Source organism: Fukomys damarensis, unplaced genomic scaffold (genome assembly GCF_012274545.1).
Source record: "Fukomys damarensis isolate Sample0158 unplaced genomic scaffold, DMR_v1.0_HiC HiC_scaffold_27, whole genome shotgun sequence".
In the NCBI taxonomy this organism is placed as follows: Eukaryota; Metazoa; Chordata; class Mammalia; order Rodentia; family Bathyergidae; genus Fukomys; species Fukomys damarensis.
The window spans coordinates 17280191-17307169 of record NW_022900939.1 but is presented as its reverse complement, the minus strand read 5'-3'; the positions used below and the strand labels follow the sequence as shown (position 1 = coordinate 17307169).

The window sequence follows — 26979 nt, the reverse complement described above, 5'->3', positions numbered from 1 at the left end:
AGTGTCTCTTTCCCCATGCCAAAGATCCATCCACTTATCTAAATAAGCTTTAATACAGCCTTCTAGTCAACCAATTCAAACATCCATCCACACATTGTACCCATGTCCATCCATCTCTCTTTACAGCGGTTGCAAGAATCTATTTATCTATCTATCCATCCATCCATCTATCCATTCACTTATGCACCCATCCACCTATTCATTTATCTAAATGTCAATATGTACAAAACACTTGGAGCAGTCAGCAAGCCATTCATCCATTTGGACCACAATAACTACTTACTATGTGTTAATTTCTATTACTATTTATATTTTCACCCATTAATTTTTATGTCTAGCTATGATGATTGCTCTAATACATAGTGCAATCTCCAAATACTCTTCTGTCTTTATTTTCATTCATCTATCCAAATATTTTATTTTCCATGTCATTTGTATATCCATTCATACATTTGTCTGTCTATCCATCCACTTGTCTACTAATCTTTGCTCCTAGCAAGACACCTGTCCAATCATGCACACACATCTGTCTATACTTCTGTGCACAGAAGTATCCAAGTGAGTTAATACTTGAAATGGTTACTAAAATACAGTCAGCCCCATCCAGTGTCCCTTGTCTTTTCTCCTCCAACCATTTGCTTATCCCACCATTCATTCTTTCATTTACTTATTCACGTATTTGTCCATTGATCCATACATTTATTCCACAAATTTGTACTGAATTCCAGGTACTTTTATGTTGCTGGAGATTCTACATTAACAAAGTGTGTACTTTCATGATGCTGGTATTTTAGAGGTGACAAGCAAAGGAGTATGTACTATAAAACTCAGATGATAGTAAATGCTACGGAAAAGAAAAATCAGGGTAAAAGGGATATGGAGGTCTGGAGAGGATTAACATTTTGTATACGATGGTCAAGGACAGTCTCATGGGGAAAAAATAAGAATTTTCTTGAAAAGAGAGTTTAGAGGAGGAAGGGAGGGAGAGAAGAAGGAGAAGAGGAGGGGAAAAGGAGGAGGAGAGGAAAGGGACAGAGAGACAGAGCATTCCATGAAGAGAGTGCAGGATTCCTCACCGAGAGGAGTCTATTCACCTGTCTGTCTGTTCAACAGTTTATGTGACACCAATTCAGCCATTTTCGTTGTGTATTCATTTATTTCCTCCATCTCTTGTTACATTTTCCCATTTGTAAACCTGCATATCTATTATTCATATTTATCCGTGTCTCTCTCCAGATGCTCTTTTGTTATTCTGTTCATGTATCTGTCTCTGTTCTGCCCATCTACTCATTTGTTCATCTGTACTTTCATCCCATATAGCCATCCTCCAATGCATCCATTTACCCATCCATCTGTCCAGCTTTTCTCTATACCTCCTACCCTTCTTCATCCACCTTCCCATTTATACGTTTTCTGTCATTGAGTCTTCTTTCCTTTTCTTATTTGTTTTTTCTTTTGTAACTAAGACATAGTTCATAATCTCATGGCCCAAGAATAAAGCAGAACTTCCTGGCCCAGGAGGCAAGTACCATGGTAGAAACTAAACAGGGCCTAAAAAAATAAGAACATGCCTTGCTCATGAATTTTACATTCTGACAAACATATATTCACTGAGCAGGATCTGAGAAGTGCAAAGTACAGTGAGAGATCCTGGATGTAGCAAAGGTCAGGGCCGGTGGGCTTGATGACTCTTGGGTGGCTTCTGATAGAAAGACATCTCTGACTCACAGAAGAGGCAACCTCCAAGTGCTTCAAGCATTCCTTGGTTCAATGTGTCCCTCTGTCCAAGCAAGCACCTCTAACAGTGGGCAAGTAGACCACAGCCAAGGTGGTGGTAGTGGTAATGAAGCTTGGATTTCGGATTTCGGATTGGGTCTGGGAGAAAAGTTAAAAGCTCCTTTCTGGATTCCTCTGGAATGAACTAGCTAGATCAGCCTGTCCCAACTCCCTTTTGAGGATGAAGGGACACCCTTGCTTTATCTTAGAAGCTAAGAGTAGGTTACATCCAAGAAGGAGCACAGACACCTTTGGGTCTGGTGGTGGGAAGGAGAACTGTCTGAGGCTCAGCTTGTCTGAGATTGATGCCAACATGATCTCCTCCATGTGGCACCAGAAGGTCTGAATCTCTGCAAGATGAAAGGGTGTGGATTCTCCGACTCCTGGCAGACAGAGTCTCCTGGACCCTGAACACCCTCCCCATGTAGGGAGGAGGTGACTCCCACTCCAGCCTGGCTCCCAGCAAGCCCAGGCCAGCAGAGGTCATGCTGAGGTGTGGGAGGCTAGCCTGAGGCAGCCCTTTCCTGTTGCAACTCTGAGGAGCACAGAGGCTCAGGTTCTTCCCTAGTCCTGCTAGGGGAAGTAGGCTGGAAGGGAGAAAGGGGCAGCTCCAGGGTCCTCAGACTGCCCTTTCCCAGAAGCCAGTGGGATCAGACACTCCCTCTTCCTTGTCAAGTTGGGAAGCAGTTAGCAGATGGAGCTTGGACAGGACTGGCCTGGCTCCAAGAACCTGGTTCCAAGAAAGGGCCAGGGCTTTGCTGCCTCCGCCTCCGACCCCCCTGGGCTGGACTGCACTGGGAGGTCTGATTGCCCCCATCCCTTAGTTGCCAATAAACTCCACATCCTACAGCCCCTCACTGCTTTCTCCGCATGCTCAGGTGTTGGGGTAGTTGTGGGGCTGAGAGAGGGGTCAGGTGTTCCCTGGCATTCCTGGGCAGGCACCTCACCAATCCTGATTTGCTCCCCCAGAGCAACTTGTAGCCCTGGGCTCCCATCTCCGAGGTCCTTATAAGCTATGGCAAAGAAGGCTTCCTACAGAGGGCTGGTTTGGAAGAGAAGCTGAGAGCCTCTTCCTGGGAGACAACCAGCTGTTCCTGCCTCATCACCGTGTGTGAAAGCCTTGGGGTGCTGCCTCACAGAGCACCCTGGCCACTTAGCAACCTCCACGTGAAGAGTGGTATATGCACCAAAGGTGGTTTTGGGCCACCCACAGGGGCAGCCCAGTGCAGTGCACTCCTGGGTTCCCAGCACCTCAATTTAGGGGCGTGCACTCCGAAGTGTCAACCACACACTAAAGCCTCCAGGGTATCTGTCAAGCTCCTGGCTACCTGTTGGGCTCTGGGGGGTGAAGTAAGAGCTTGGCAAGGACCCTCACAGGTGAGTGGTGGTTCTGAGTAGACATGGTCTGAGCTTGCAAGCAGGAAAGCTAAGGCTCCAGGGGTGGGGCTTACTTGCCCCGGAAGCACTAGTCTACACTAGTCTGGGAGGACACGTCCAGAGCTCTGCCCTCCCCTCCCCCTTGGCAGTCACACCTCATACTGCACCCTCCCTGCCAGGCCACAGAGCACCTGCCCATGGCCCCCTCCCCTGCAGAGACCTCATCTCCCAGTCTTGAAGGCATTCTGCCCTCTCCTGCTCTGAGGGAAACTAAGACAAAAACAGGCTGGCAGGTGGGCAGTGGAGGGAAATGTGTTCACTGTGAAGGCTCAGGATGCCACTCTGACCAGGTGTCTTGCGCTTGGCCATCTGTCCCTGAGACCCTCCTGGCACTACCCGCGTGGGATCCAGGACTGTTCTGTTAGGAGACAGATGGGGCCACAAAGAGGGCAGGTGGATGGGAAGGTTTCTGGCTTCCAGAATCATCTTGGATGGGGCCTGTGATGTTCCCATATGTGCCAAGCATCTGGTCCCTCCCCACCCAAGGAGGAGACACGAAGGGGCCAGACGGAAGGCTGGGAAAAGCTGGTGACCTGCCAGCCTCAGCAAAGGAGGAAGGCTCAGCCTCCCCTCTCTTCTGGGGGTCCCTGACCCAGTGAAGGTAAGAAGGCCCGTAGGGATTGGCCTGGCCTAGCTCTGACTGGGGAGGCACCTGAAGCCCACAGACTGAACATCAGAGGGATAGATGGCCCAGGAAGGGATTCTGCCCAGGTGGCAGAGTTGTCCCTTCTCTTAGCTGAGCACAGGGAGGAGGGGAAATGATAGTAAGTGAGGGAGCCATGGGCTCTTCCACAGTAAACCAAAAGGGCAGCCAGTGTGTCTGCTGGGGCAAGCAGTCAGATTAAGACTTCTGTCAGAGACACGGAGGGTGCTTGGGACAGTTGGGCCTCAGTTAGGGTGGGGGCATGGGGCCTTCATGGAGTTTGGGGTTCCAGGACTTGGTCATGTTGGATCTGAGGTCCTGAAGGCATCCTGCCCTCTCCCACTACTGTTAGCCAGATGAATGCCAGTCCCTCTCCCAGTCCCCCGAGGCCAGTGGCTCCTCAAGCATCCGGACAGTGAGGGGGTGAGCTTGCTTTTGGGGTTAGACTAGAGACAAGGAGAGGAAAGCCCATGCAGTGTCACCCAGAGTTCCCTGCAGAGCCACTTTCAGTCCTGTTGAAATGCCACACCCTGCCTCAGGGTGGGGAGGACAAGGACAGGCCAATGACCCAGCAGCTGAGCAGTTAGGGCAGGGAGAGAGCACCTCCCAGCGACGAGCACAGTCCTGCAGGCCAGAGGGTGGGACCTGCCCTGCGCAGTATGAAGGGGGCACCACTTGGCCTTTGGGACAGGTGCTCATCTGTGTTGGGCCAGCTGGGCAGGTGTCTCCTAAGACCCTCGTGGTCTTCTTCCCTGGCCCTCTGTGAACAGGACAGGGTCATTCCCTCTACTTTATTATAGCCCAGCTGATCCTACCCAGCCTTGGTGGCCCTGGGGACTCCCATGTGGGGGCTTCCCAGGTCACACACCCCCTCCTGGGTGTCAGGGACTTCTCCTTTACTCTGGATAGGAAAATCCCTGCTTCCTTTAGTCAGCTTGAGAAAGGAGAGCCCAACCCCACCCCAGGTGTCAGTTTCATTCTGAAAGGTCAGTGTCATGCTCTCCTGTAACATTTGGCAGGGAGTGGGGTGGGGGAGTTCTTGGGGAGGTGCTCGGGCTCCTTGGGGCCCATGGACTCTCCAGAGCTCCTGACAGACCCTCACAGGTGGGCCCAGCCCCAGATCTGCACCAAGACAGCCAGGGTCCACTGGGCCTCCAGGGCTATGGGCAGTCTTGGCCATCTCCAAACTGCCTAGGATTTGAGGCATTTGAGACAGCTGAAGGGGAGGTGCCAAGGAAGGGCCTAGGAGGAAGGCAGGGGCCAGCCAAGATGCTCACACTCTGCCCTTCTATGGACATGAGGTGGCAGGGCCCAATCTAGCACTGGGACAGCACTGACTTGAGGACACTTAAGAGCGAGATGCAGCTGTCACCCAGTTGCCCAGTACCGTGCACCCAGAAGCTTGTGACCTCATGGAACTCAGCTGGAGCAAAGTGTCCTCTGACCCTCCTCAGCCCTGCATGCTGTGCATCCTCCTCCGCTGAAGTACCTGCTCCCAGAGACCCTCAGAGTGTGAGGGGAGCCCTGACAGCCCGGGCCAGAGACACACACCTGATCCAGAGCCTCTGCTTACCCTGACTCCCTTCTGGTACTGAGGTCACCTTAGCTGCCCCCAAAGAAAGTCCCAGGTGGGATTCAAAGGTCAAAGTACAGCTGACCTGCCACCTCCCCATCCCTCACACACTCCATTCATGGTGATGCCTCTCCTTTCTCATATTACTGCCAAGGCCTGCAGCCCACATAGCTCCTGGGGCCAGGATCTACTTTGCAAGACATTCTGAGGCCAAGGGACCCTGCTATGGCTGATCAATGGGGGAAGCATAACCTAAGGCTACCCTTCCTGGTACCCAGGCAGGGGCTGTGGACTCTGGGTGTCTAAGGCTGACCCAGCTCCTCCTTTCAGCATACCTGGCAGCAGCCTCACGGTCCTACTCAAGAACTGACCTCCAGCCTCACCACAGGTCCCATCCCCAACTGTCAGAATGCCCCCAGCCCCACCCCAAGCCCTACCTGTCCCAAGCACTGCCTGCTTCTGGCTTTTCCGAGGCAGACACCCAGGTCTAGGTGGCCCCCATGGCCTCTTAAAAGGTCTCCTCACAAGCCAGGGCCCAAGCACAAGTCCCCACACCCACTCTGTGTCGATCTTATCACAGGATGGCTGCTCAGTGGCCCCTCCGAGCCCAGTTGCTCCTGAGCAGGCTGGCGCTTGAGTTTCTCTGCCTGGCTCTAGGCATGGCACACAGCTGACTCTTCCTAGAAACCCACACACAGAGCTTCTACCCATGGCCTCTCCCATTTCTACCCCAACTGCAGCACAGTGCTGGCACCCAGGACAGGCTTCTGCCCCATCTTGGCCTCCTCCATCACTTAGAGGCAGGGGAAGTTGGGGGGGACAGACATTCTCCTGAGGCCAGGCCCAGGTCCCCCCAGCGTACGCACTGTTCTCCCCATCCTCCAACCCACACTGTCCACTTCTCCTGGTCCTAGGCATTGGATCCTATAAGCTCCCATAGTGAAGCCAAGCTGCAGAGGCAGAAAGAAGGGACATTTACTTCAAGATGAGAAGGGGCCTCAAGAGGACACCCAAGTTCCCCACAGGACAGCCGACCTCTAGGGTAAGTGTTCACAGAACAGTGTACCCCTAACCAGACGCACAGCCTGGGTGCAGCTATAGGACCTTACCCAGTGCTTTCCTCCACCAGCAGCTCTTCCTGCTCCTCGGAGCCTGGGGCACTCGGAGCCTCCGCCATGGGCCTTGAGTCTGGGGCTGATTCCGGTGCCGTTGCCGTGTGTGCACTGTCTCGCAGTGCTTCCTCGGCAGGCAGGCTGCACCCGGGGCCCCCACCCAGCCGGGTTTCACTTCCCCCTTCTGCTGTAGCCAAGCTGCAGAGGCAGAAAGAAGGGACATTTACTTCAAGATGAGAAGGGGCCTCAAGAGGACACCCAAGTTCCCCACAGGACAGCCGACCTCTAGGGTAAGTGTTCACAGAACAGTGTACCCCTAACCAGACGCACAGCCTGGGTGCAGCTATAGGACCTTACCCAGTGCTTTCCTCCACCAGCAGCTCTTCCTGCTCCTCGGAGCCTGGGGCACTCGGAGCCTCCGCCATGGGCCTTGAGTCTGGGGCTGATTCCGGTGCCGTTGCCGTGTGTGCACTGTCTCGCAGTGCTTCCTCGGCAGGCAGGCTGCACCCGGGGCCCCCACCCAGCCGGGTTTCACTTCCCCCTTCTGCTGCAGGTTGAGGTTTGGAACCACTGGGGCTTGGGTTGGGGGGGTTTTTGTTTTTTTTTTTTTTTTTTTTTTTTTTTTTTTTTTTTTTGAATTTGTTGCTGCAAGAGGAAAGGAGAAAAAATACCCAAAACCCAAACCACCTCTCAGGAAGTGTGAAGCAAGCTACAGGCGTCTTGGCGGAGAGGAGAGGGGACAAGGGCAGAGGTGTGATCACGAGGCTCCTCACAGGCCCGGTAGGGATGAGACCAGGCTGGGACAGCCCATGCACCTCTTGGGTCCCTGGAGCAGCCCCAAGAGTGCTGTGGGCAGCAGGTTCTCCCTCAAGATGGGGAGCCAACTCACACTCCTAGAGCATCCAGTCAGCATTTCAGCCTCTGGAGCCTTCACAGTGGCCCACTTCTGCATGCACCCACAGACACTGGTAGAGTCTGTCCTTAGTGCCTGGGGTCATGGCCCTGAGTGCCTCTGACCAGTTTGTTCCACAGAGACATCAGGGTCCCTATATACAGTGCTCCACTTCTGTATCCCCATTGTCTTGTGCTGTTTTGTGCCGTCCTGCTTATTCTGAACTGTTGGGTAGCTGCCTTGATCTCTGCTGTCCCTTCCCCTCCCCTGTTGACTCCACTGTCCCTCGTCCTCATGCAATAGGCTCTCAGAACTAACCACACAGCCAGTTAATATCCCCAGACTCCACAGGGTGACCCAGTGGCTCTCCTAGGATCACTGGCCAGATGGAGGGATGGACTGAGGATGATTCCATCCTTTCCTGTCCTCAGAGTGCTGGGTAGATGGGGTTCAGATTCTAACGTTGGGAGGACTAGACCAAAGTGTCCTTGGGCCAGCTAAGGCAGTGCAGGGCAGCAGAGGCTGAAGGTAAGAACCTTCAGCCAAGGAGATGGAAGGGAACAGTGCCATTTTGCCAAGCCATGGTCTGAAGAATCACAGTGCAAAGTCCCAAAGGGCCCCGGACAGAGTGGCCAGAGCGAGGCCTGGGATAGGGAGGCACCAAGGTAGGTCCAATAAACCCACTCAGGAGGCAATGAGCCCACATCCCCTCCCACATACCACAGAGAGGCAGCAAGCCTGGTTCACCCCACTCCAGTCAGGAGAGGAGGCACTTCGATCCCACTCCCATCCCAACCATTGATCACTGGGCAGTGCCTGATCAGGTCACCCAGGGCTGCAGGATGAGCTGATAGGCCTGGGAGTGCTGGCTGCCTCCTCCCTCAGAGCTTCCTGCATCTTATTTCCTGGGGCTCTCAACTTCCCCTTAGTGCATTCCTAGGAGTACATGAGGCAAGTGGCAGAGCCCATGGCTCCTGCTCGGCTGCCTCCATCCCAAGACTGTCCCAAGAGGGCCCTCAGGCTCCTGGACTCCTGGAGGACAGTGGCTGGGCAACTCCTCACCCTGACACACTTTGTCGGTGGGTCACTTCCGGGTCCGGTATCTTCAGGACCCACCTCCAGCCTATGGCGGTGAGGTTGTTCTAACTTCACGGCTTGAAGAGGAGAGGCAGATGGAGACCCACATCTTCCCTGTCCCACAAGTCACTGACCGAAAGCTGGGTGGAGTAGCCTGAAACTAAGAAGGGGCCCTTCCAGGCCCATGGAGGTGGCTCTGCCTGAGTGTAAATCCATGGCCACGTGCTGTGATCTGAATGGGTCCCCTCAAAGTCTGTGTGTTGGAAACTCGGTCCCCAGTGCAACAGTGTCAAGGCATGGGACCTTTAAGAGGGGATTGGGTCCCACTCTTGGATTCATAGGGTAGCTGGAGAATAAGATTGTTAAGAACCACGTGATATTTTCTGCATGTCATAGAGCAGCAAGAAGGCCCCATTCAGAAGACAGACCCTGCTTCCAAACCTCCCAGCCTCTAGAACCATGAGCCAAGTAAACCTCTTTACCCAATCAGGTTTATTTTTATAGCAATTTAAAACAGACTAAGACATCTTTGACCTGAAGGCCCACTATGACCTGTCTGGCAACACACTTCTGTGTGGCTGTCTTGCAGTAGTACTAGGGATTCAACCCAGAGGTGCTCTACCCCTGGGTTTATTGCTTTGTGTTGAGATTCGATCTTGCTAACTTACTAGCTTCCTAGGCTGGTCTTGAATTTGTGATCCTCCTGCCCATCCTCTGTAATCCCAAGTAGCTGGGATTATAGGTGCGAATCACCACAGCCCACCTCATTGATCCCATCTCAGATGGTAGTTTTTATTTTTTCCAAGCTTCAGCCAGCCCCCAGCCTCCTACGTAGCCCCTTCCTCTCTCTGCTATCCCTACCCTCCCGAGAAGGGGTAGAGCCTGATCCTTCCTGTTATGGCTGAATAGTGTCCTCCAAAATTCGTATGTTGAAGTCCTGACCCCAGGACCTACAATGTGACCTTATTTGGAAATAGGGTCCTTGCAGATGGAACTAATAGAAATGAGGTCATTGGGGAAGGCCCTGCTCCAGTATGACTCGTGTCTTGACTAAAAGGGGAAATCTGCCAGCAACACACTCAGAGTGAAGGCCTCATGATCATTCAGGCAAAGGTCAGTGATGTTGCTACAACATGAGGACCTTCAAGGATCCCCAGCAAACATGGAAGCCCAGGCAGGTATCAGCTGCTACACCTAGAGCACAGGTTCCAGGGTATGAGAGAGAAATGTCTATGGCATGAGCTAGGCATGGTGGCACACACCTCTAATTCCTATATTCTGGGATTGCAAGAAAAACCTCGTCTCAAAATAAAAACTAAAAGGTTGGGAATGCAGCTTAGTATAAAGACCTTAGGTTCAATTCCTGGTGCTATCAGAAAAGAAGAAGCGGGGGGGAGGAGGAGGAGGAGGAGGAGGAAAGGGGGAAGAATAAGTGTGTGGTTTAAGCCCAAATCTGCAAATCTGCAATTTATTTTTATGGTGGCTACAGGATGTTCCCGTCTGTCCAACAAACAAGCCCCATTGCCTCCCAGGGTGCAGGGTGGGGTACCTCTTCCTGCCCTCCAAGACTAGCAGGTGTCTTGCCACAGGCCCCACTTGAGGATGTTCTGGGGCCTAGACATCCCTACAGGGTGCTGCAGGGGCCAAAAGCAGCCTCCCTCGCCCTGGCTCCAGCCCTCTCCTTTTCAGCAGATGATGCTCCCTCCTCCCACTTCTCAGGGGACCTGGAAACCAGGGTGCTGAGTGTCCTCAGGTGATCATTTAGCCCCTTCCACCTTTCTCCTCCTTCCTTACCATTCTGAGGAGCATGTGTGCTAAGGGTTCATACCTCAAAAGCCCAAACCTCCAAGAGGCTGCAGCCCCTTCCCTCCGTTCCTCTCTGGCCAGCCTGGGCTTCACCCTATCTGCACTTCATCTGCACTAGCAGGCAGCGCAGGGGAAGTGTCTCTGGCCATCAGTCATTTCCCACATCCCAGTACATGCTGTCTGCGAGCCGCAAGTGCTCGGCTGACGACAGGCTCACCAGAGCAGGCTCAGCCTCTGGAAGCTGAGCATCACCCCGAGAATCACATCCAGTCACTTGTTCAGTTGGAATCATTCATTCACTCTGCAAGGATGGCCTGGGGCAAGTGGGTTCTTGTCTCATCCATCACCCTGTCCCCAGGCTCGACTCGGCCCAGCAAGCAGCACAGGGACAAGGGAATGAGCAAGTGAGGATGGAGCAGAGGCACTGGGCGGAAGGACACGGGCCGAGGCCAGAATGGCTGGCACAGCCTGGAGTCCAGGTGAGGATCTCTGGGGACATCTCTGGAGAACTTTTGCAAGGATAAGATGTGGGCAAAGTCCATGCCTATTGTTGTCCCCTGTGGCTAAGCACAGGCAGGCAGGAGTGCTGGATGGAGGGGATGCAGAGATGAGCAGAGCTCCAAGAGGTGCTGAGAGATGGGACAGCTTTACTTGGTGGATGAGGGGACAAGGGAACAACAGACACGGCTGGTCCTCTGCAAGTATAAAAGGGGCTATGGGAAGTGACAGCAAGAGGACTCCATCCTCTGAAATGGATTGAGTCAGAATAAAAAGGCTCCAGGGAACTAGTAGGATCCCTGTGCCTTCTGCGTACTACCACATGAGGACACAGCACCAGGATACCCTCTTTGAAGCAGAGAGCACTCCCCTCACACTGAATCTGCAAGCACCCCAACTTGGGCTTCCTGACACCCACAGCTGAGAGGAAATCAATTTCTGTTTTTCATAAAAGACTCAGCCTCGGGTATTTTGTTATCACAGAAATAAGGGGCTGAGATGGGCCCTCTCCGGAGGCCTCAACCCTGTGCAGCCTGGGGCACGTGGAGGTGAGCTGTTCACAGAGCAGGAACTTCCTCAGGGAGGGTGGCATTAGAGAGAGCTACGTGCTTAGGGACAGGTGGGTGATGAGACCGGAGAAAGTGGGTGAGGTAAGCAATCCAGGGAGTCCACGACATGAGGACAGAGTCAAGGGCATGGATGAGCCTCACAAGGGAGGGGCAACAGCACATGTGGCTTTAGCCATGGTGCTCGGTGACTCTGGCCAGAACAGGGGGCCTGAGGTCCCAGTAGGACCCCAGCCAGCAAATGTTGGGGGGTGGGTCACGGCATTTCCAGCCAATAGGAGTCAGTGTGACAGACAGGGGGGATGGGCAGGCCCAGCCTAGGGTGAGAAACCTAGGGCAGTGCCACGAGCACAGGTAGTGGAGCCCTGAGAAGGGCAGCCTGAACTTCAGGGGCGCTAAGAGGGGCATCTGTGCGGATGGAGAGTGGGAAGGGGCAGCAGAAGGAGGGGGCGAGGGCCCAGGACAGGACTGCTGAGAGTCCCAGTGAGGCTAGGTGACAGCCCAAATGCCCCAGGGACTCCTGTGGGCGGAGCTGAGCCCCCTCAATTCACATGTTGAAGCCTTCACCTTCAGCGCCTCTGAATGTGGCTGAATTTAAAGCCAAGACCTTTAAAGAGGTTACAGCAAGATCACTTGGATAGGCCCTCAACATGATTGGGGTCCTTGCAAAACAGGGAGGTCAGGACACAGACAGGCAGAGGGACAGCCATGTGAAGACTCAGGGAGGAGACCCTGTTGGGAGGACTCAGGAGGAATCAGCCCTGTGACCTCCAGCCTCCGGGACATGAGAGAATGACTACCTGATGTCGAAGCCATCCTGTTGTAGCCTTTTGTAGTGGTGGCTTCAGGAATCTCACACAGGGATCAATTGGTCAGGGAGGCAAGACCAGCTGTGGGAACCAGCAGCTCACTGCATCCCTTTCCTCAGGCCAGGGTGGGGGGACTTTGCTCTTCTGAGGACCTGAGTCCTGACAGTGAGTTAGGGGAAAGACTCTAAGGTGAGAGTCCTGGGACCAGGCCCAGACACATGCTGTCTTGGTCACTTTCTTTATTGCTGAGACACAATACCCAATGCACGCAAATTGAAGGAGAAGAGGTTTCTTTTGGCTCACATCTTAAAAGTCTCAGTCTTTGCACAGTCAGCAGGACCCAAGCAGAAGCAGCCTATGGGAAAGGTCTGGAGGAGCAAGCTGCTTACATCTGCTAGGAAGCAGAGAGGGTCACAGGAGGAAGGGAGATATAATCTTCCAAGTCATGCCCACAGTAACTCACCTCTTCCAATCAGACCCCTCCTAACAGCAAGTCAGCGAAAATGCCCCCATCATCCAATCACCTCCCAAAGGTCCCAACTAGGATCCCATGAGGCTTTAGGGAGGTATCTGGATATAGACCATAACACATGTCATGGGGACACACATCTCTCTGCAAGATGTGTACTTACCCACAAGAAAGGGTATTCTGCCCCATTTGCCTGAGATGTGGGGTCTAGGGAGAAAAGGCAAGAGCATCTGCGCACATAGGCATAAGACACAGGTGGGGACAAGAAGAGGATTTGGGATGTAGATGCAGTGGACGGGAACCAGTCACACAAGGGAATGATTAGACCACCATAGCAGGTGAATCGGGAGCCCTTCCCAGGGGCACTGGGTGTTGGACAGTGGAGTTACACAGAGTCCATGAGCTGGAGCTGGTGTTGTCCCAGCCCCTCATCTCGCACTGGCCAATGAAAAGATGGGAAACAGACAAATGAGGACAGAACCACGGGTGGAAGAGATGGGGACAGGACAGGGAAGCCTGCAAGCAGGGCTGGGTGAGCAGGTGGCTGACAAGTGGGAGAGAACCAGGAGGTAGAATGGGGCGGGAGAGGCCTCAAGGTGGGTACAGGGAGCAAGGCCTCCCAGGCTAACTCAGGGGGCCCAGAGGTGGAAGATCGTGAGGTGCTACAGTTTCCCATGGGCTGGGTTCCTCGCCGGACTAGAGATTGCATCCATGCCAGGAAGGCTTTGAGCCAGAGCAGGAGTGATTAGGAGGTGACTAGACAGTGGCTGTCCGGGGGACTGAGGGGCTGGAGGCAGAAGCAGCCAGGGGAGAGGGGCTGTTTGGTGCAGCTGTGTCCAGCCCTGCAAACTTGGACAAGAAAGGACAAGCCTCCCGTCCCTACCCTGAGGGGCTCGTACCTTTACCCCTCAATGGATGGCTATCGAGGTCTGAGTATTTGGGTAAGTGCTCAGCCCTCCCTAGCGATAGGGACAGGCCTCACTGTATAACACCGAGTCCCAACTCTGCCCACTGACAGGGGAAGATGAGGAGTAAACAAAAAGCAAGTCAACAGTGATTTCAGAAAGCAAAGGTAGAAGTAACAGAGACTGCCTGCACAGGCCAACCTGTCTGGTCTCCCCTTCTGCGGCCCCTAGAGGTGACGATGTCCTGTCATGGATTTTGGTCCTCTCTGAAGAATGGCCTCCTCTGAATCCTCCAGGGCTACCCAAGAGCAAGCAGGGTGTCCCCTGGCACCTTCCTGCTCACACCTTGGCCTCTGAAGTCTTGACCACTGACTTTCATTAGCTTTTGACTCCATCCTTGTTGTTGTCCCTTAAGAATTTTATTGTTTAAACATTTGAAGAAAAGTTTGACTTTTTGGAAAATGACCTCAAGCTTACCTCTGTGAAGAATAAGAAGAGTAGAGAAATTTTGCTTCTGCACACCCGCATCCATTGTTTTCTGTTTCTCTGCCTCTCATTCCATCCCTCTCTCCATCTTTTAAGTCTAAAGACTTTATGATCTATTTCCTAACAATGAAGCCGTTCTCTTACCGGATCATAGTACAGCCATCGACATCCACATAGCTAACACTGAAACTTGACTTTTATCTAGTCTACCAGGCTTTTTTTGTGACCTGCTCCCTGCCATTGTATTTTTGTTTTGATCCATATTTCTTGCTTAACAACACATCTGATCTTCTGTGAAGCCCCTGCCCAGCCCTCTAGTCTCCATGTCCAGTTCCTTTGGCAGAAGATGGTCTTGGCAGAGCCCTTGGTGCCCCTGCCTCCTGGGGTGATGGGCAGGAATCAGCTGTGCAGCCAAACCCACACACCTGTGTCTGTGCTCCTGCGGCCTTGCCCACTGAGCTCCTCCTTCCCTTGGTCCTCGGTAGCCACAATTTTGAAAGTGTGGCCTTGCATGCTTCCTCTGCTTCCTCTCTTCCCAGCAGCTGCTGAGTACAGGTCATTTGGGAAACCAACAGCTGCGTTCTCCTCCATGACCCCTGACTGCCACCCCCAGGCACTGAAGCTTCTCATCCTCTTAACCTTACTGCCTCCTCTTCCCTCTGATTGCTCACCCAGCCTGTCTGCCCATCTCACCTCCAAGGACACCCTCATGTGCACCTCCAGCCCAAGACCTGCTCTCAGCCACCTCTCCCCATGTGGTTCCCACAGACCCATAAACCCCATAGCCAGCTCCTTGTCTTCTTCAACCCTAGAGAATGGCACATGCTTGGCCCCCACCTCCCTCAGCCACTGTGGCCTGGGGACCACACTGCTCAATGTCTCCATCTGTTCACTTCTCCTCGCAGGACCCGATGGTGGCTCCCGTTCCATCCTCCCTCTTCCCTGGCCTCCTTACTGACTATCCCCACTTGCTGAGGTCTTTCTCAAATGCCCAGCTGGCACAGGCAGTGCTGGGCTGCCTGCTTCGCAGGAATCACCCACTTCAGCCCTCCCTGTTGTATAAACATACATCCCTCCCACTGGGACCAAGAACACCCCAGTGGGGTGGAAACACAGCATAAGCAGAACGGCAGGAGCAGGGCTCAGGGTAGAGCCAGCTTTGACGTCTGTTGTCTGGTTAGGTTCGATTTACGTAAGCCTCTTTTGCTTCATTCATCCACTGGAAAAAGGCAGTAAGCACCCATAAATCCACTATCCAGCCCAAGAATTATAGCACCCCCCAAATCTATAATAATTTAGAAGCTCCCACCCTACCTTGCTTCCTGCTCTTCCCCACCCCATCTGCCTCAGATGACCCCTATCTGGAATCACGTGCTTGGCATTTCCTTTCTTAAAAGGTGGGGGGATAATTTCCCCCTTTGGGTGTCCACCTAAACTGGACAGCATTGAATCCTGCCTGTTGGGAGAAGGGTCCGCTGCACCCTACCTCCCCCTGCTCTACAGACCTCGGTCCCTTGCCCTCAGATGGAGTCCAGCCCTGTTCCTGGTAGGCACAGTCCCTGTACACTGAGCTGCCTGGCTCTCTTGGTCTCCATGGGTCGAGTCTGCTCTGTGAAGTCATGGTCCCTGGATCTGCTTGGCTCTGCAGGGTCATACTGGGTCCCACTTGCTCAGTCTCCCTTGGCACTTGTTCTCCTTGGAGCCTCCTCTGAGACTTGGCCTTTCATGGTGCTCAGTCCCAGGCTACTTGTACCTGCCTGTGCCTGCTCTGCTCCAGGTTGCCCTGCTGCCTGGCCCCACAGGAGCAGAGCTGGCAGCCCAGGGGCCAGGTAGAAGACCCAGGGTTTGCGGGTGGGATGGGCGATAAGGCTGGAGGCTCTGGCTGTAGCATCTCTTCTACTAAGCCAAGCACTGAAGCAGCCCAGATGATGGTGTCCCTTGGTGTACTGGTGTACCAAGTCCCTTGGGCTTGACATTATTGGCTTCAGGAAGTGATAGAGAAGACTAGGGCAAACCACGCAGTCTCACCTTCATCCTTCCCAACTCAAGCCTGGCTGCCCAGAGCCGGAGCAGGCATGGAACACAGGCGTGGAACACAGGCATGGAACATAGGCATGGATACCTGCCCTGGAGCACAGTGAGAGGGGATGGGGTGGAGTTTGCAACCAAGGCAACCAAAGTAGGTCCCAACTTTCATTCTCAGACGGATTCCTGAGAACAATGGGGCCTAGGAGAAACAGGGGCTGCTTAAGCACTGGGAGTGTCTGTACAGCCAGCCTGGGCCTGTGCTACTGGGAGAGGGTCTCCACCTATGGGTGCAAAGGGACAAATGATTCCCCAGGGATTCCTCCTCAGCTGTGACTGGGGCCCCCATGGCCATCCTTCTCCAATCCTTGAGTTGTTGGAAGAGTCCAGGGGACACCCGGGAGCTGATGCTGGCCACACCCACCAGCCACCGGAGGCAGCCCAGGGTGAGTTCCCCTCTCTGAACCTCAAAGGCTGCCTGGCAGTGCAGACACACTGCAGGCTCCAGAACCAGATCAGATCAGTCCTGGAAGTCGAATCCTTTATTGATCACTGAGATGAAGCCAGGTCCTTCCAGGCCGAGCTGGCCGATGCTTCCTTGGGGTTAGTGGGGCCCTGAGGCCTAGGACTCAGACTCGAACATCTTCTTGCGGCCCTCCATGCCAGACTTCTCCTCGATGTTCTTCCTCCAGTCACCCACGTCGCGCAGGTCCCGTTCCTGGTGGAGTGAGAGGCCATAGCACAACAGATGCCCTAGCCTCAGTTTCCTTTCTATACAGGGACTAGTGGAGCCTCCTCAACGTGGTCCCTAAGGAAAGAGGGGAGCTACCCATGGGAGTGGGGTTCTACCTTCATAGGGGGTGGGGCTTATCTCCATAGGGGCATGGCCCACCTTCTCTGTGTCCTCCTTCTTGACCTGCTTCAGGTTGGCCCGCAGGTCCATGCACACCTTGTGCTTGGAACCCAGCAGCGCCTTCAGCATGGCGTCGGCGGACATGCGCACCCGCCGTAGTGGGGGCCTCTTGAATTTGCCCCTGAGATCAAACAGCTTCTGGTTCATGTCCTCCAGCTGCAGAGGAGGGAGGCCATGGCAAAGCCATGGGAGAGTCAGACGCCAAACCGACCCTCCACCTCCCCACAGTGGCTCCACCAAGCCACCAAGCCCCACCCCCTGGCAGTGGCCCTGCCCCTTCTCACCTCCTTGGTGCTCTTCTGCACCCTCATTTCCATGTCATACTTCTCCTCCTCAGCCACGTCGATCTTGGCATGGAGTTGTTTGCAGAGCTCCTGGGGTGGGGAGGGTGCAGGTAGGCAGCTGTCCTAACACTTGCGGTTGCAGTGGCCCACCCCTGCCCTGCCCTGACCACCCCGCTGGCTCTCTTGAGTGGGGAAACTGAGGCCAAGGGAGTACTGGCTGCAGGCAGCTGGTACCTGCACTTCGGACATGGAACCAGGGATGTGCAGGGGTGGGCAGTGCTCTGACAGGTAGTTCTGCTTCTCCGACTCACGGCGGCCCTCTTCTTTCTCCAGCTCAGTGGCAGCGATCTGGAGCATCACGCTCTGAGGGGCAAGGGGAATGGTGAGAGGCCGCACTGACCTCACACTCCCGCCCTCACCCACCCCTGCACCCCTGCGGCTGCACCGACCTTCAGGTGCTGTCTCCGGGCCGTGATGGCCCTGTTGCGTTTCTGCAGGGGACAGAAGGGACAGAGTCAGGCTGGCTCCCAACCCCCTCTCTCCAGAGCCCCCCAGGCCAGGGGTGCCTGCCTGGGACAGCTGAACCAAGGGCTCCAAGGAGGCCTTGGTCCAAGCCCAGGCTTTACTTCCTCAGCCCAGAGCTTCCCCAGAGATGCAGTGCTCTGGCCTAACGCTTGGCCCAGGTGGCTCTGAGCTGGGAGTGGGGGATGGGACAAGGGAGAGGGGGAGGCTGGAGGTACATGGGGGTGCAGAAATCAGGAAGAAGAAGTGACACTCCTGTGACCAGGCCCCAGCCCCACTTCCTCTGCCCCATAAGGCACTGGGCAGCCACTTCCTCTGTCACCAGTCTCTGTGGGTGGGGCACTTTTGAAGGAGGAGTATCTTCCCTGGGCCTCAGGACCTTGAAGCTCTTCCCTCTGACTTATCCTAAATTGGGAGTCCTGTCCCCTCACCCAGGTTTCAGGTCCCCAAACAGGTACTCACCTCCTCACTGTCCCAGGAGGAAGGATGAGAGGGGGTGGGGAGAGAAGAGAGAGGTTACGGTCATGGCTAGTGGGTAGGGGTAGCCAAGGGTGTGATGGGGCAGAGGGAAGGAAGGGAGGTGGTCAGGGTGGACAAGGGGTGCTGGTGAGGAGATGCTGGGACCCCCCACCCCAGTGAGAGGAGGGAGTGGCCAGCAGGGACCCCACGGGGGGTGCCACTTACTCCCCCATCTTGAGGTCTGGAACTTAGCCTGTGGGGAGAAAGCAGAGGTGTCAGGGCCCGCCCACAGGAGGCCAGCACCCAGCAGGCAGATAGGCTCCCTTGTGCCTTGCCCTGACTCCAGTCTTTTTAGAGGACAGTGTCTTGGAAGAATTCCCCAGAGTAAGAAGTAAGAGGAGAAAGTGTTCCCAAAATGCCCAAGGCAGGGTGAGGAGCTGCAGCTGTCCCTGAGGGAGGGGTGGGCCGGGCCAGCACAGGTGGCTGCCAGAGCAATGCTGATATTTTTAACTCTGTTCCTTTGGCCTCAGACTTAAGTGCATGCAAGAAAATTCTGCATGATGTGGCCGGGGGGCTTGGGTCTTGGCTAGCATGACCACAGACTCCTCTAGCCAGTATCCTAGAATCGAGGTCTGGTCATCAGAGACCTGTCCAAGACCCTTGCCCCATCCTAGACACCTCCCCAAGCTTCTACTTCTCACTCCCAACTCTGCAGAAGCCCCCAGAGAGGGCTGCTGGCAGCGGCCCCCTTGCCCCCAAACCCCTGCCCCAGAAAGTCTTCTGCAAGCTAGCTTGAGAGCACCCTGTCTTCTGGCCTCAATGGGCCAGGCCGGGCCTCACCTAGTCTGGGCAGCAAGGCTGGGAGCGAGGTCAGGCCGGCAGCTGCGAGTTGGGCTGGTGGGCCCAGGGGGAGGGGTATAAATGGCTTTCCCTAGGCTGGGCCCCTGCTCAGAAAGGACATGGAGTCCTCCTCAGACCAATGGGGGCACAAAGAGCCAGAGAGACCTCCCCACCTTCCCAGGCTGCCTGGCCCGGCCCAGCCCAGGCGATTGCAGCCTGCCACTTGCTGCCATCCTGTCCAAGAAGTCTTGATGGGGAGGGTGTCGTGGTTGGGCTGCTCTATTTAGGGCTCAGTGACGAGGTTGAGATAGTCTCCCTTTTCTTGCAAGGAGCCTGAGGACAGTATGTGTGGTTTGCATGTGGGCTTTAGTGGACACAGCTCATTGCCTGAGGAAGGCCCTTCCACTGGAGCCTGGCTCTTCATTGGCCCCCTTTCAGTGTCAGGTCTACCCTTCTGGGCTCGGCCCACCCCATCTTTTTGCTTCTTGCTGGTCCTATGTTTGACTGCTCAAACATTGTCCTTCAGGCAAAGCCAGCACATGCGCCCCCAAACCAACCCTAGGGATGAAACAAACCCCCAAACCTGTTCCCCTGGTCCTGGCACAGTGACCAGGACCCTGGCAGCTGCTCTCCACTCTGCATGACCCTGCCTTCCCACCCTGAGCCACAGCAGGATGGGGCCCCCTAGATGAGCAGCTGGGCTCCTCCCTGGCTGCCACAACACCTGGCCCTCGGGCACCTTCATACAGGCAACTCAGAACATGTCCATCAACCCCGAGGATGGTGACGCTACCACCCTGGGAACCTCTCTGTGAACCGTGAGAGCTTGGGGCCCCTTGTTGCCCTGGCAGGCCCTACATCACCCTTCTCACCCGGTCCTGGGCCCTCACCCCCACCCACCCTTGCAGGCTCCACCCTACAGAGACACTGGCTCGTGACTTGGCACCCTCTCTGAGTGGTGGGGACCTTGGCCCCAGCCCTGCCTGCTCCCCAGCCCGTGGGGATCAGAGGAGACATGAGATGCAGGAAGATTGGAGCCGCTAAAGCCGTCCAGATGTGCGGGGATTAGGAGGTGCATCCCCAGCCAAGGCTGCCCCCCAAAGGCCCTAAACAGCTTCTGAAGGTGACTACTGCCCCCTGCTGCTCATGTTGGGGAGACCTTGTGTTGCTGGTCCCTAAAAGTTCTGGGTCTCCTCCATACACTGTCCCTACCTACAATGCCCCCAGTACCATATATTGTCCCCAAAGCTCCATCTCCTCCTTCCATGCCGTCCCCCACATGTCATATGGGAAGGGATCCACCTCCTGCCTCCTCCTGCTTGGACCCAGAGGGGTCTGGTGGCTCTTAAAGGACAGCAGTCCCATCCAGGGATCAGATCAAGGTTTCACTCCTGGTCAGAGGCTGAGGTCTGATAGGTCTGAAAAGCAAAGACCCTCCCCCAGCCTTTGTGGGCCATGGGGTTGAGGTTGGAACCCTGCCTGCCTATGCGTCCCCACAGGACCAGCAGGATACACATGGCAGGACAATGCTTTTATTACACAGTTCCACAGGTGGCCTCAATGAGTGTCCGTGGCTCTGTCTAGAGAAACTGAGAGCCAGGATGCTTTCAAGGGCGAGGCACTGGCAGGCGCAGGCGGGGCTGCAGGGCCAGAATGCGGTCCACTTCCTTGGAAGGCTGCAGGCAGTGCCACTGGGTGATGGGTCGCCGAGCATGGGCCAGCATATCTGCCCAGTGCTGCAGGGGCTGGCCAGAGGCCCGGGGGCCGAGCAGCACCTTGCCCAAGGGCTCAGCCCGGAGCTGCAGGCCCCGGACCCAGACAGCCAGTACCAGGTCCACATTCTGCACAAGAACAGGCCAGTGTGGGGGAGGAAGGTGAGGTCGGTTGGGTCCAACGCAAGGTCCCGCCCCTCCCTGTCCTTCCTCCCAGCAGCCCACCTGGACCTGGCTGAAGGGCACCAGAAAGGTGAAGGCCTCGTTGAAGTAGGGGGCAGTAGTGCCCTTCTTGGTGGATGTTTTCTTCTTCTTCCACTTCTTCTGGTTCAGCATGAGCTGGACCTTCACATAGGGCTCTGGGCAGACAAGAGTGGATGAAGGACATCCAGGGTCTGAGGGCTGACAGAGCCCCAGCCCTCCATCTACCTGAGTGGGCAAGAGTGGCTCTCACCTGCCAGCTCTGAGCTCAGGCCTCGGGCTTCTAGCACAACCACAGTCAGGCAGCCGGAGCTGGGCACGTACCTCAGTGAGAGGCACAGCTCCCCCATCTGCTCGGCCTGTGGGAGCAAGAAGGCTCTCTGGGAGACTCCTCCTTGTCTGGAGTGTTACAGTCGCCAAGCTGCCACGCTGAGCCTCAGTCTCCCCTGAGGTACTGGAGAAAGGGTCCTACTAGCTCTGCCCCTGGACTGCAGCCTCACCTCATTGGTGCCCGGTGGGCCCAGCTGGTACCAGTGCTCCATGACATGCTGGGGATCCAGGGTGCCCAGTGGCAGGCACAACTCCCCCAGTGGCTCATGCTCTGAGAAGCGCTTGAAGTCCAGCACCTGCACCTTCAGGGTGGCACTGGGCAGCTCTGCCGGCAGGACCTATGGGCATGGTGCTGAGCCAACCATCTTGGCTCCAAAGGCCACCCCCTCACTGACTCTGCCCGGGACTCACGTGGAAGGAGCAGGTCTCCTCAAACACGGGGCAGAGTGTCCCATGGTGCACCTTCGTCTCGTGCCTGCGCCCAGCCTGCGTGGACACGCTGACACGGGCATAGGGGTCTGCCATGCCCTTGGCCCTCAAGTCAGCCGCCTGCTTCAGACCCACCCTGATCTGGGAGCCAGCAGTGAGCTCAGCCAGCAGGCCTTTCCGGTCACCTCCAACACCCTCACACCGCCCATCACCCTCCATTAGCCTCAGTACTCCAAGCCTGCTCTGGGGGTCCCCACCTCCTGGCTTCCAAAGCCATACTCCAGAGACAGCTGTATGCGCCCCCACTGCCGAGGGCCCCCCAAGCTGGAATCCACGTTCTCCACATCTGGCTGCACCTGGGTTGGGCAGGGACAGGGAAGACCATGTGTTCTTATCAGACCTCTGGGATCCCAGGCAGCAAGTTCCAAGATGTAGGCCAAGCCACCCTCCTTCAGGTCAGGCCACTAGAAGGGCTCACATCCCTTGATCAGCTCTGTGAGACTGGCCAAATCCCTCCACATGTGTCATCTGTTGCACTGCTGTCTTCCTTAAGAACCTGCTGTGACATCGCTTCTCGGCCTTTTGGCTAAGATCAAGTGAAGAACCTGCTGTGACTCCCAGTGACCCACTAACCAACAACTGTCCTTTTTCTCCCCCCAAGACAGGGTCTCACTATGTAGTTCAGGCTGGACTTGAACTCACCATGTAGCCAGGCTGACCTTGAACTCATGGTGATCCTCTTGCCTCAGGCACCCCAGGGGCTGGGATTGTAGGTGTGCACCACCATGCTCAGCCATATGCCCTCTTTTGCAATGCATCCTCCTCACCTCTGCTCTTCCTTTTCTCTTGCCAGGAAGGTCCTCCTACCCCTGCTTATGGATAGATCGGACTGTCCCTGGGCAGTGAGTTTGTCCCTGATTTCCTGGGCTGCCCTGAGCTCCAGAGACTAGAATTTGCATTGTCCTCTCAGGACTGAGCCAATGTGGAGCTGCTCCTCACCAGGTGGGTGGTGGTGCTGCTGCAGACACTGCCCAGGCCCATAGCCACCTTGTCCTGGGGCTTCTTCCTGTGACGGCAGCGTTGGCAGCAGCAGCAGATGGCACAGAGCAAACAGGAAACAGCGAGGACACCAGCAGCAAGAGCAGCAACAATGAGTGCCCAGTGGGGCCCTGGGGTGGGGGCATGGGAGGCTGAGATGCCTCTGTGGAAATCCCAATCCCCCGCCCAGCCAGGCCATCCCCACATCCCTCTGACACTCAGGGTCCTGCCACTCACAGAGGATCCCGGAAACGAGGTCTGGAATGAGCCCAGGCATGGCTGTGGTGCCAGCTGGAGTTGGGGTGCTTTGAGGATCTGATAGGTGACCCATCTTCCTGCTGGCTTGGAGGAGAAGCTCATGGAGGGAGGCCAGGTCATGAAGGTGGTGGCTCCCCAAGCTCTGCCCACTGTTTTAACATCCTGGCAGCAGCCAGCACAGTGTATGCTTGGGCCAGGAGGCAGCCCAGGATGGCAGGCTGAGGGTTCTGAGCCCAGGAAGCCAAGGAAGGGAGGTGCTGGCTTGGCGAAAGCTCCAGCTTAGTTGTCATGGGCCTAGCTCCTGACAACCTCCCCCAGCTCCCAGCTCCATCCCCAGCCACGTGGGCCAGGCTTGGGCAGCCTGGACTCTGCCTCACTGTCCCTCCTCCCTCACAGGAAATCCTTCTTCCAGGAAGTCCCTCGCTCCCCGCCTCTCCCTCTTGGGCCCTGGCCCTTCCTCGGGCCCACTTCACCCATGGGGAAGCTCCTCTCTCCATGGCTCATCACGTGCCGCTTTGTCCAAGGCTAAACACGGTTCGCAAGCATGCTCAGGGTGGACCTGTCCACTGTCGTCCCAGGCCCAGGAGGACCTGGGAGGGACCCAGGGGTCCGGGGACAGACTGGCTGTGGGTGGGTGCTCTTCTGAGCAAGCCTGGGCTGAAGATGTGTTTCTGGCATGGGTGGGCACTGGGCCAGCTACACCTGGGGACCAGGGCAAGGTGGGGGCAGGCAGGGGCAGGGTGCAGCCGGGAGCGGCCAGAACATTCCTCCTCACTGACTCAGCCACCTGCCCAGACTCGCCTGCCTGCCTGCCCTACCGGCCACCCTTCACATGTGGGTGGGAAGTAGGGTGGGCAGGAGGGCAAAGCTGCCCTGGCTCCTGCACCCTATCTGCCTGGGGCCTGGGAGGGAGCATATCTGACTGGGCTGGCTCCTCCCACCCATGAGCAGAGAGGGCAGGTTCCCAGCTGGGCACTGCCGTGCATTGTGACCCCAGGCCCAGGGAAGGCTCTCAGGTTCAGCCCTTCTCTTCCCCTTTTCCTGGAGCAGCCTGGAGTCTGGGTTCCTAATCTTCCACTTCTGCTACAAGACCTACAACCCTCTGCAGAACCATCCCCCAGATCCCCAAGCCCTCACGATTAGTAGAAGAGCTAGATCCACGCATGCTGCTTCCCCCAACCTGGCACAGAGCACAGAAGAAAAGAGAGGGACCCCATAACTTCACAACTGATCCCCACTGCTGCCTGATGGATGATCAGAGAAAGGGGCAGTGGCTCAGGAGAGGGCCATCTCTCCTGCCTCCCTCCAGGGGCCTGTGCGGTTTCCAGTAGACTGAGGCTAGAACCCAGGTGCCTAACTGTGAGGCTAGCAGAGGGGCCAGGCCTGGAAGTATTACAGAGGGGCCAATGTGGGATTTAATGCCTGCTGTTGCCTCTAGAAATTCCTCATTTTCGAACAAAAAGAGGCTTTTTGTCATTCTGTACTGGGCCCCAAATATCATATAGTTCATCCATAATTTTTCAGGGGGCTCTTTGAGAAGACCCTGACATGGAGATGGAAGGTGAGCTTTCAGGCTTTGGCAGTCCCTCTGTCCATGGCCTTCCTTCCTTGGGTCCAAGGGTCCTGCAGGGCCCCTGGATGCAGGTCTGCCTCCCCTCCCCCACCCACACACACAACCTGGCCCAGCTGGGGGGAGAAATGGCTCCCTCAGTGAAATGTCAGATCCTAAGTGCATTTTGGAGTAAAGTAGCTTCATTCAAGATTTTATGGTTGGAAATTGGGATATGTTGCCAGTATGGTCTCTTTCTGTGTGAAGACATATGTGCATATGGCCCTCCCTGCACCCTGCCTGGCCTCATCCCACCTCAGGCACCTAAGAGTAGGTGGGCTGGCCCTAGAATCTGGATTTGGTGTTACAGGTTGGCAGGATTCCCAGGCTGCCTGGAGAACTTGTCCACAAGGACCTCAGGTGCTGTCTGGAAGCTAGCCTTGAAGTATTCTGGGGCCCTGGGGACACCACAGCTTGTCCTGGGGAGCTCAGGGTCCCTTGAGACCTCTAGGTCCTAAAGGTTTGGCAGGCAAGCAGCCACCAGGTGGCACTGTCTGCCTCATTGGTCTTCACCTGCCAGCAGCCTTCACCTCCACGGGCTTCTGGGGAAAGTGCCCAGAAGCCGGGGCAATACAGGTACAAGTGACAGTGGGCTCTCTGGTTCCCGCCTCACCCCTGGGACACTCTCAGCTGTCTTCTGGCAGCACCTCTCTTGCTTTCTGACTCTGGCGGTCAATTTTCCCTGGCCTACTAAAGAAAACCCTCTCTGGTAATGAGCACTGCTCTTCCCAGGAAAGGGAAAGAGGTATCCTGTCCAAGTCGCCCTTCGTGCCACCCCCCATTGCTCTGTGAATCCATCTCTGCTCTGAGCTTCTAGGCAGGGCAGCTGGCTCATTCCTGCAGCTTCCAGGCACCTCCTAATCCCATTCCCTCCACCGGGTCCCACTCACCCTCAAGGCCCGTATGAGCCTTGGTTCCTCTAGCAGCCCAGTGCTGTATTGCACTCTGGTTCCTCCCAGTAGGGAACCCAGGCAAGGACAGGTGCTCAACTTGCCACAGGCCTCTGCGGTTCGGGTGCCTGTTCCGCCCAGTCACCTTTGAGTAGTGGCTGGGTCTGTCTTCCCAAGCCAGGCACTTTCTACTTTCTAGTTAGTTCTGCTAAGTAGTTCCTTCCACTGCCAGTCTAACTGAGCTTGGGCTCCAGTGGAGCTTGGGCTTCAGTGGGAACAATTTTCTGTGGGCCCTTCCTCTTGAAGAGCAGGCCCCTAGGTGTGGGGTGGTGGGTCCCAAGAGTGTAGCACCTCACCTGATGCCCACGGCTCCTATGGCCAGCCCGCCTCAGGCCTTCCTCTCAGGCTCTGACCACCAGGAGGCTGGTCCCGCTTGGAAATGGCAGCCGGAACCTGGCGTTTGCTCCGTCTCTACTGATTAGGAGCATCTCAGTAGGAGGGGGAGAGTGGGAGGCTGGGCTTCAGGGAGCCCCACCTCATGGCCGGAACTGCTGGTCCTCAGGAGCCAGGAAACTCCCCTGTGAGGAAAGTTGCCCTGAAAGCAGAGGGGTGGCTGGGCTCTGGCCTGTCTGCAGGTGTGCTTGAGAGGTGAGGGTGTCATGAGCCCACCAAGCTTTATGAGAGTGGGTGATAGGCCCATCTGGGAGACCTTTGCAAAGGGTGGACTTGGCTTGCACCAGCTCAGCACACCACACGGGCTGAGTCATGGCTGCCTGGCCAGAAGGCAGCCTCCTGGCACTGCAGGGTCCACCAAAATCAGGGGGAGGGGGTAGTAGCCAGGCAGTGGAGCTATAGGCATTCTGGCCGGGACAACCCTGGGCAGTATTGTATACTGTTCTGTTCTGGAGGTCCCATGGCCTCTGGCTGGGTTGATCAATTCCTTCAGCCTTTGGTTTTCCAGGGAGCAACCCCTTATTGGGTGGCCCTTGAGTTGGTGAGCATAAGTCCTTTTTACAGCCTAACTTCAATGCCTCTCACTTAAGCTGAGTCCTGTCCAGGAACATGGGCCAGGAGCCCAGCTCCCCCACTATGTGCCAGCCAGCTAATCTGGTCTGGTCACTCTGGGACCTAGGCTGGGGCGTCACAGAAAACTTCCTATCTGCTGCTGGAGGTCAGATCTAGGACTGGTTAATGCTTAACAGCAGAACCTGTTACTCCAGAACCAGGCCTATGTGAGCTGAGAGGCCCCCAGTTCAAAGGAGTTTGGTGGGGGGCAAGCAGGTGGGATATATAAGCTCACTTGTGCATGAATGGCCTGTGAGCTGTTCTGGGCACAGTATGGCACAGTATGCATTTACCCTACTATACCACACAAGGATGGGTCTGTCTCTCAGTCTGATCCAACCAAGGTGAGAGGGAT

General features: G+C 55.7%; 3 protein-coding genes across 4 annotated transcripts in view; all 3 read right to left on the bottom strand.

The window, feature by feature from the left end:
• Lsp1 (lymphocyte specific protein 1) overlaps window positions 1–6703 on the bottom strand; it is a 32387-nt gene extending 25684 nt beyond the window's left edge. Inside the window, exon 1 of the mRNA XM_010635642.3 lies at window positions 6539–6703. Within this exon, the coding sequence (XP_010633944.1) occupies window positions 6539–6606 (68 nt within the window). The 5' untranslated portion in view covers window positions 6607–6703. The remainder of the gene's footprint in view (window positions 1–6538) is intronic.
• A 9910-nt stretch (window positions 6704–16613) lies between these two features.
• Window positions 16614–19139, bottom strand: Tnni2 (troponin I2, fast skeletal type). The gene is made up of 8 exons (XM_033756733.1): window positions 19093–19139; window positions 18478–18505; window positions 18256–18262; window positions 17721–17762; window positions 17506–17634; window positions 17272–17361; window positions 16967–17143; window positions 16614–16792 (listed from the first exon to the last, which is right to left on the bottom strand). The coding sequence occupies exons 2-8, from the start codon at window positions 18483–18485 to the stop codon at window positions 16697–16699; spliced, it is 549 nt and encodes a 182-aa protein (XP_033612624.1). The 5' UTR covers window positions 18486–18505; window positions 19093–19139; the 3' UTR covers window positions 16614–16696.
• A 1415-nt stretch (window positions 19140–20554) lies between these two features.
• Window positions 20555–26054, bottom strand: Syt8 (synaptotagmin 8). Of its 2 annotated transcripts, none has more exons than XM_019209320.2 (9): window positions 25916–26054; window positions 23040–23144; window positions 22764–22933; window positions 22022–22120; window positions 21747–21905; window positions 21506–21673; window positions 21259–21364; window positions 21030–21163; window positions 20555–20933 (listed from the first exon to the last, which is right to left on the bottom strand). In XM_019209320.2, exons 2-9 carry the CDS (start codon window positions 23131–23133, stop codon window positions 20700–20702), a joined length of 1164 nt encoding a protein of 387 aa, XP_019064865.1. In that variant the 5' UTR covers window positions 23134–23144; window positions 25916–26054; the 3' UTR covers window positions 20555–20699. The 2 variants fall into 2 exon arrangements, with proteins under 2 accessions (XP_019064865.1, XP_033612623.1); XM_033756732.1 differs by having other exon boundaries at window positions 23040–23140.
• Window positions 26055–26979: the final 925 nt, after the last annotated feature.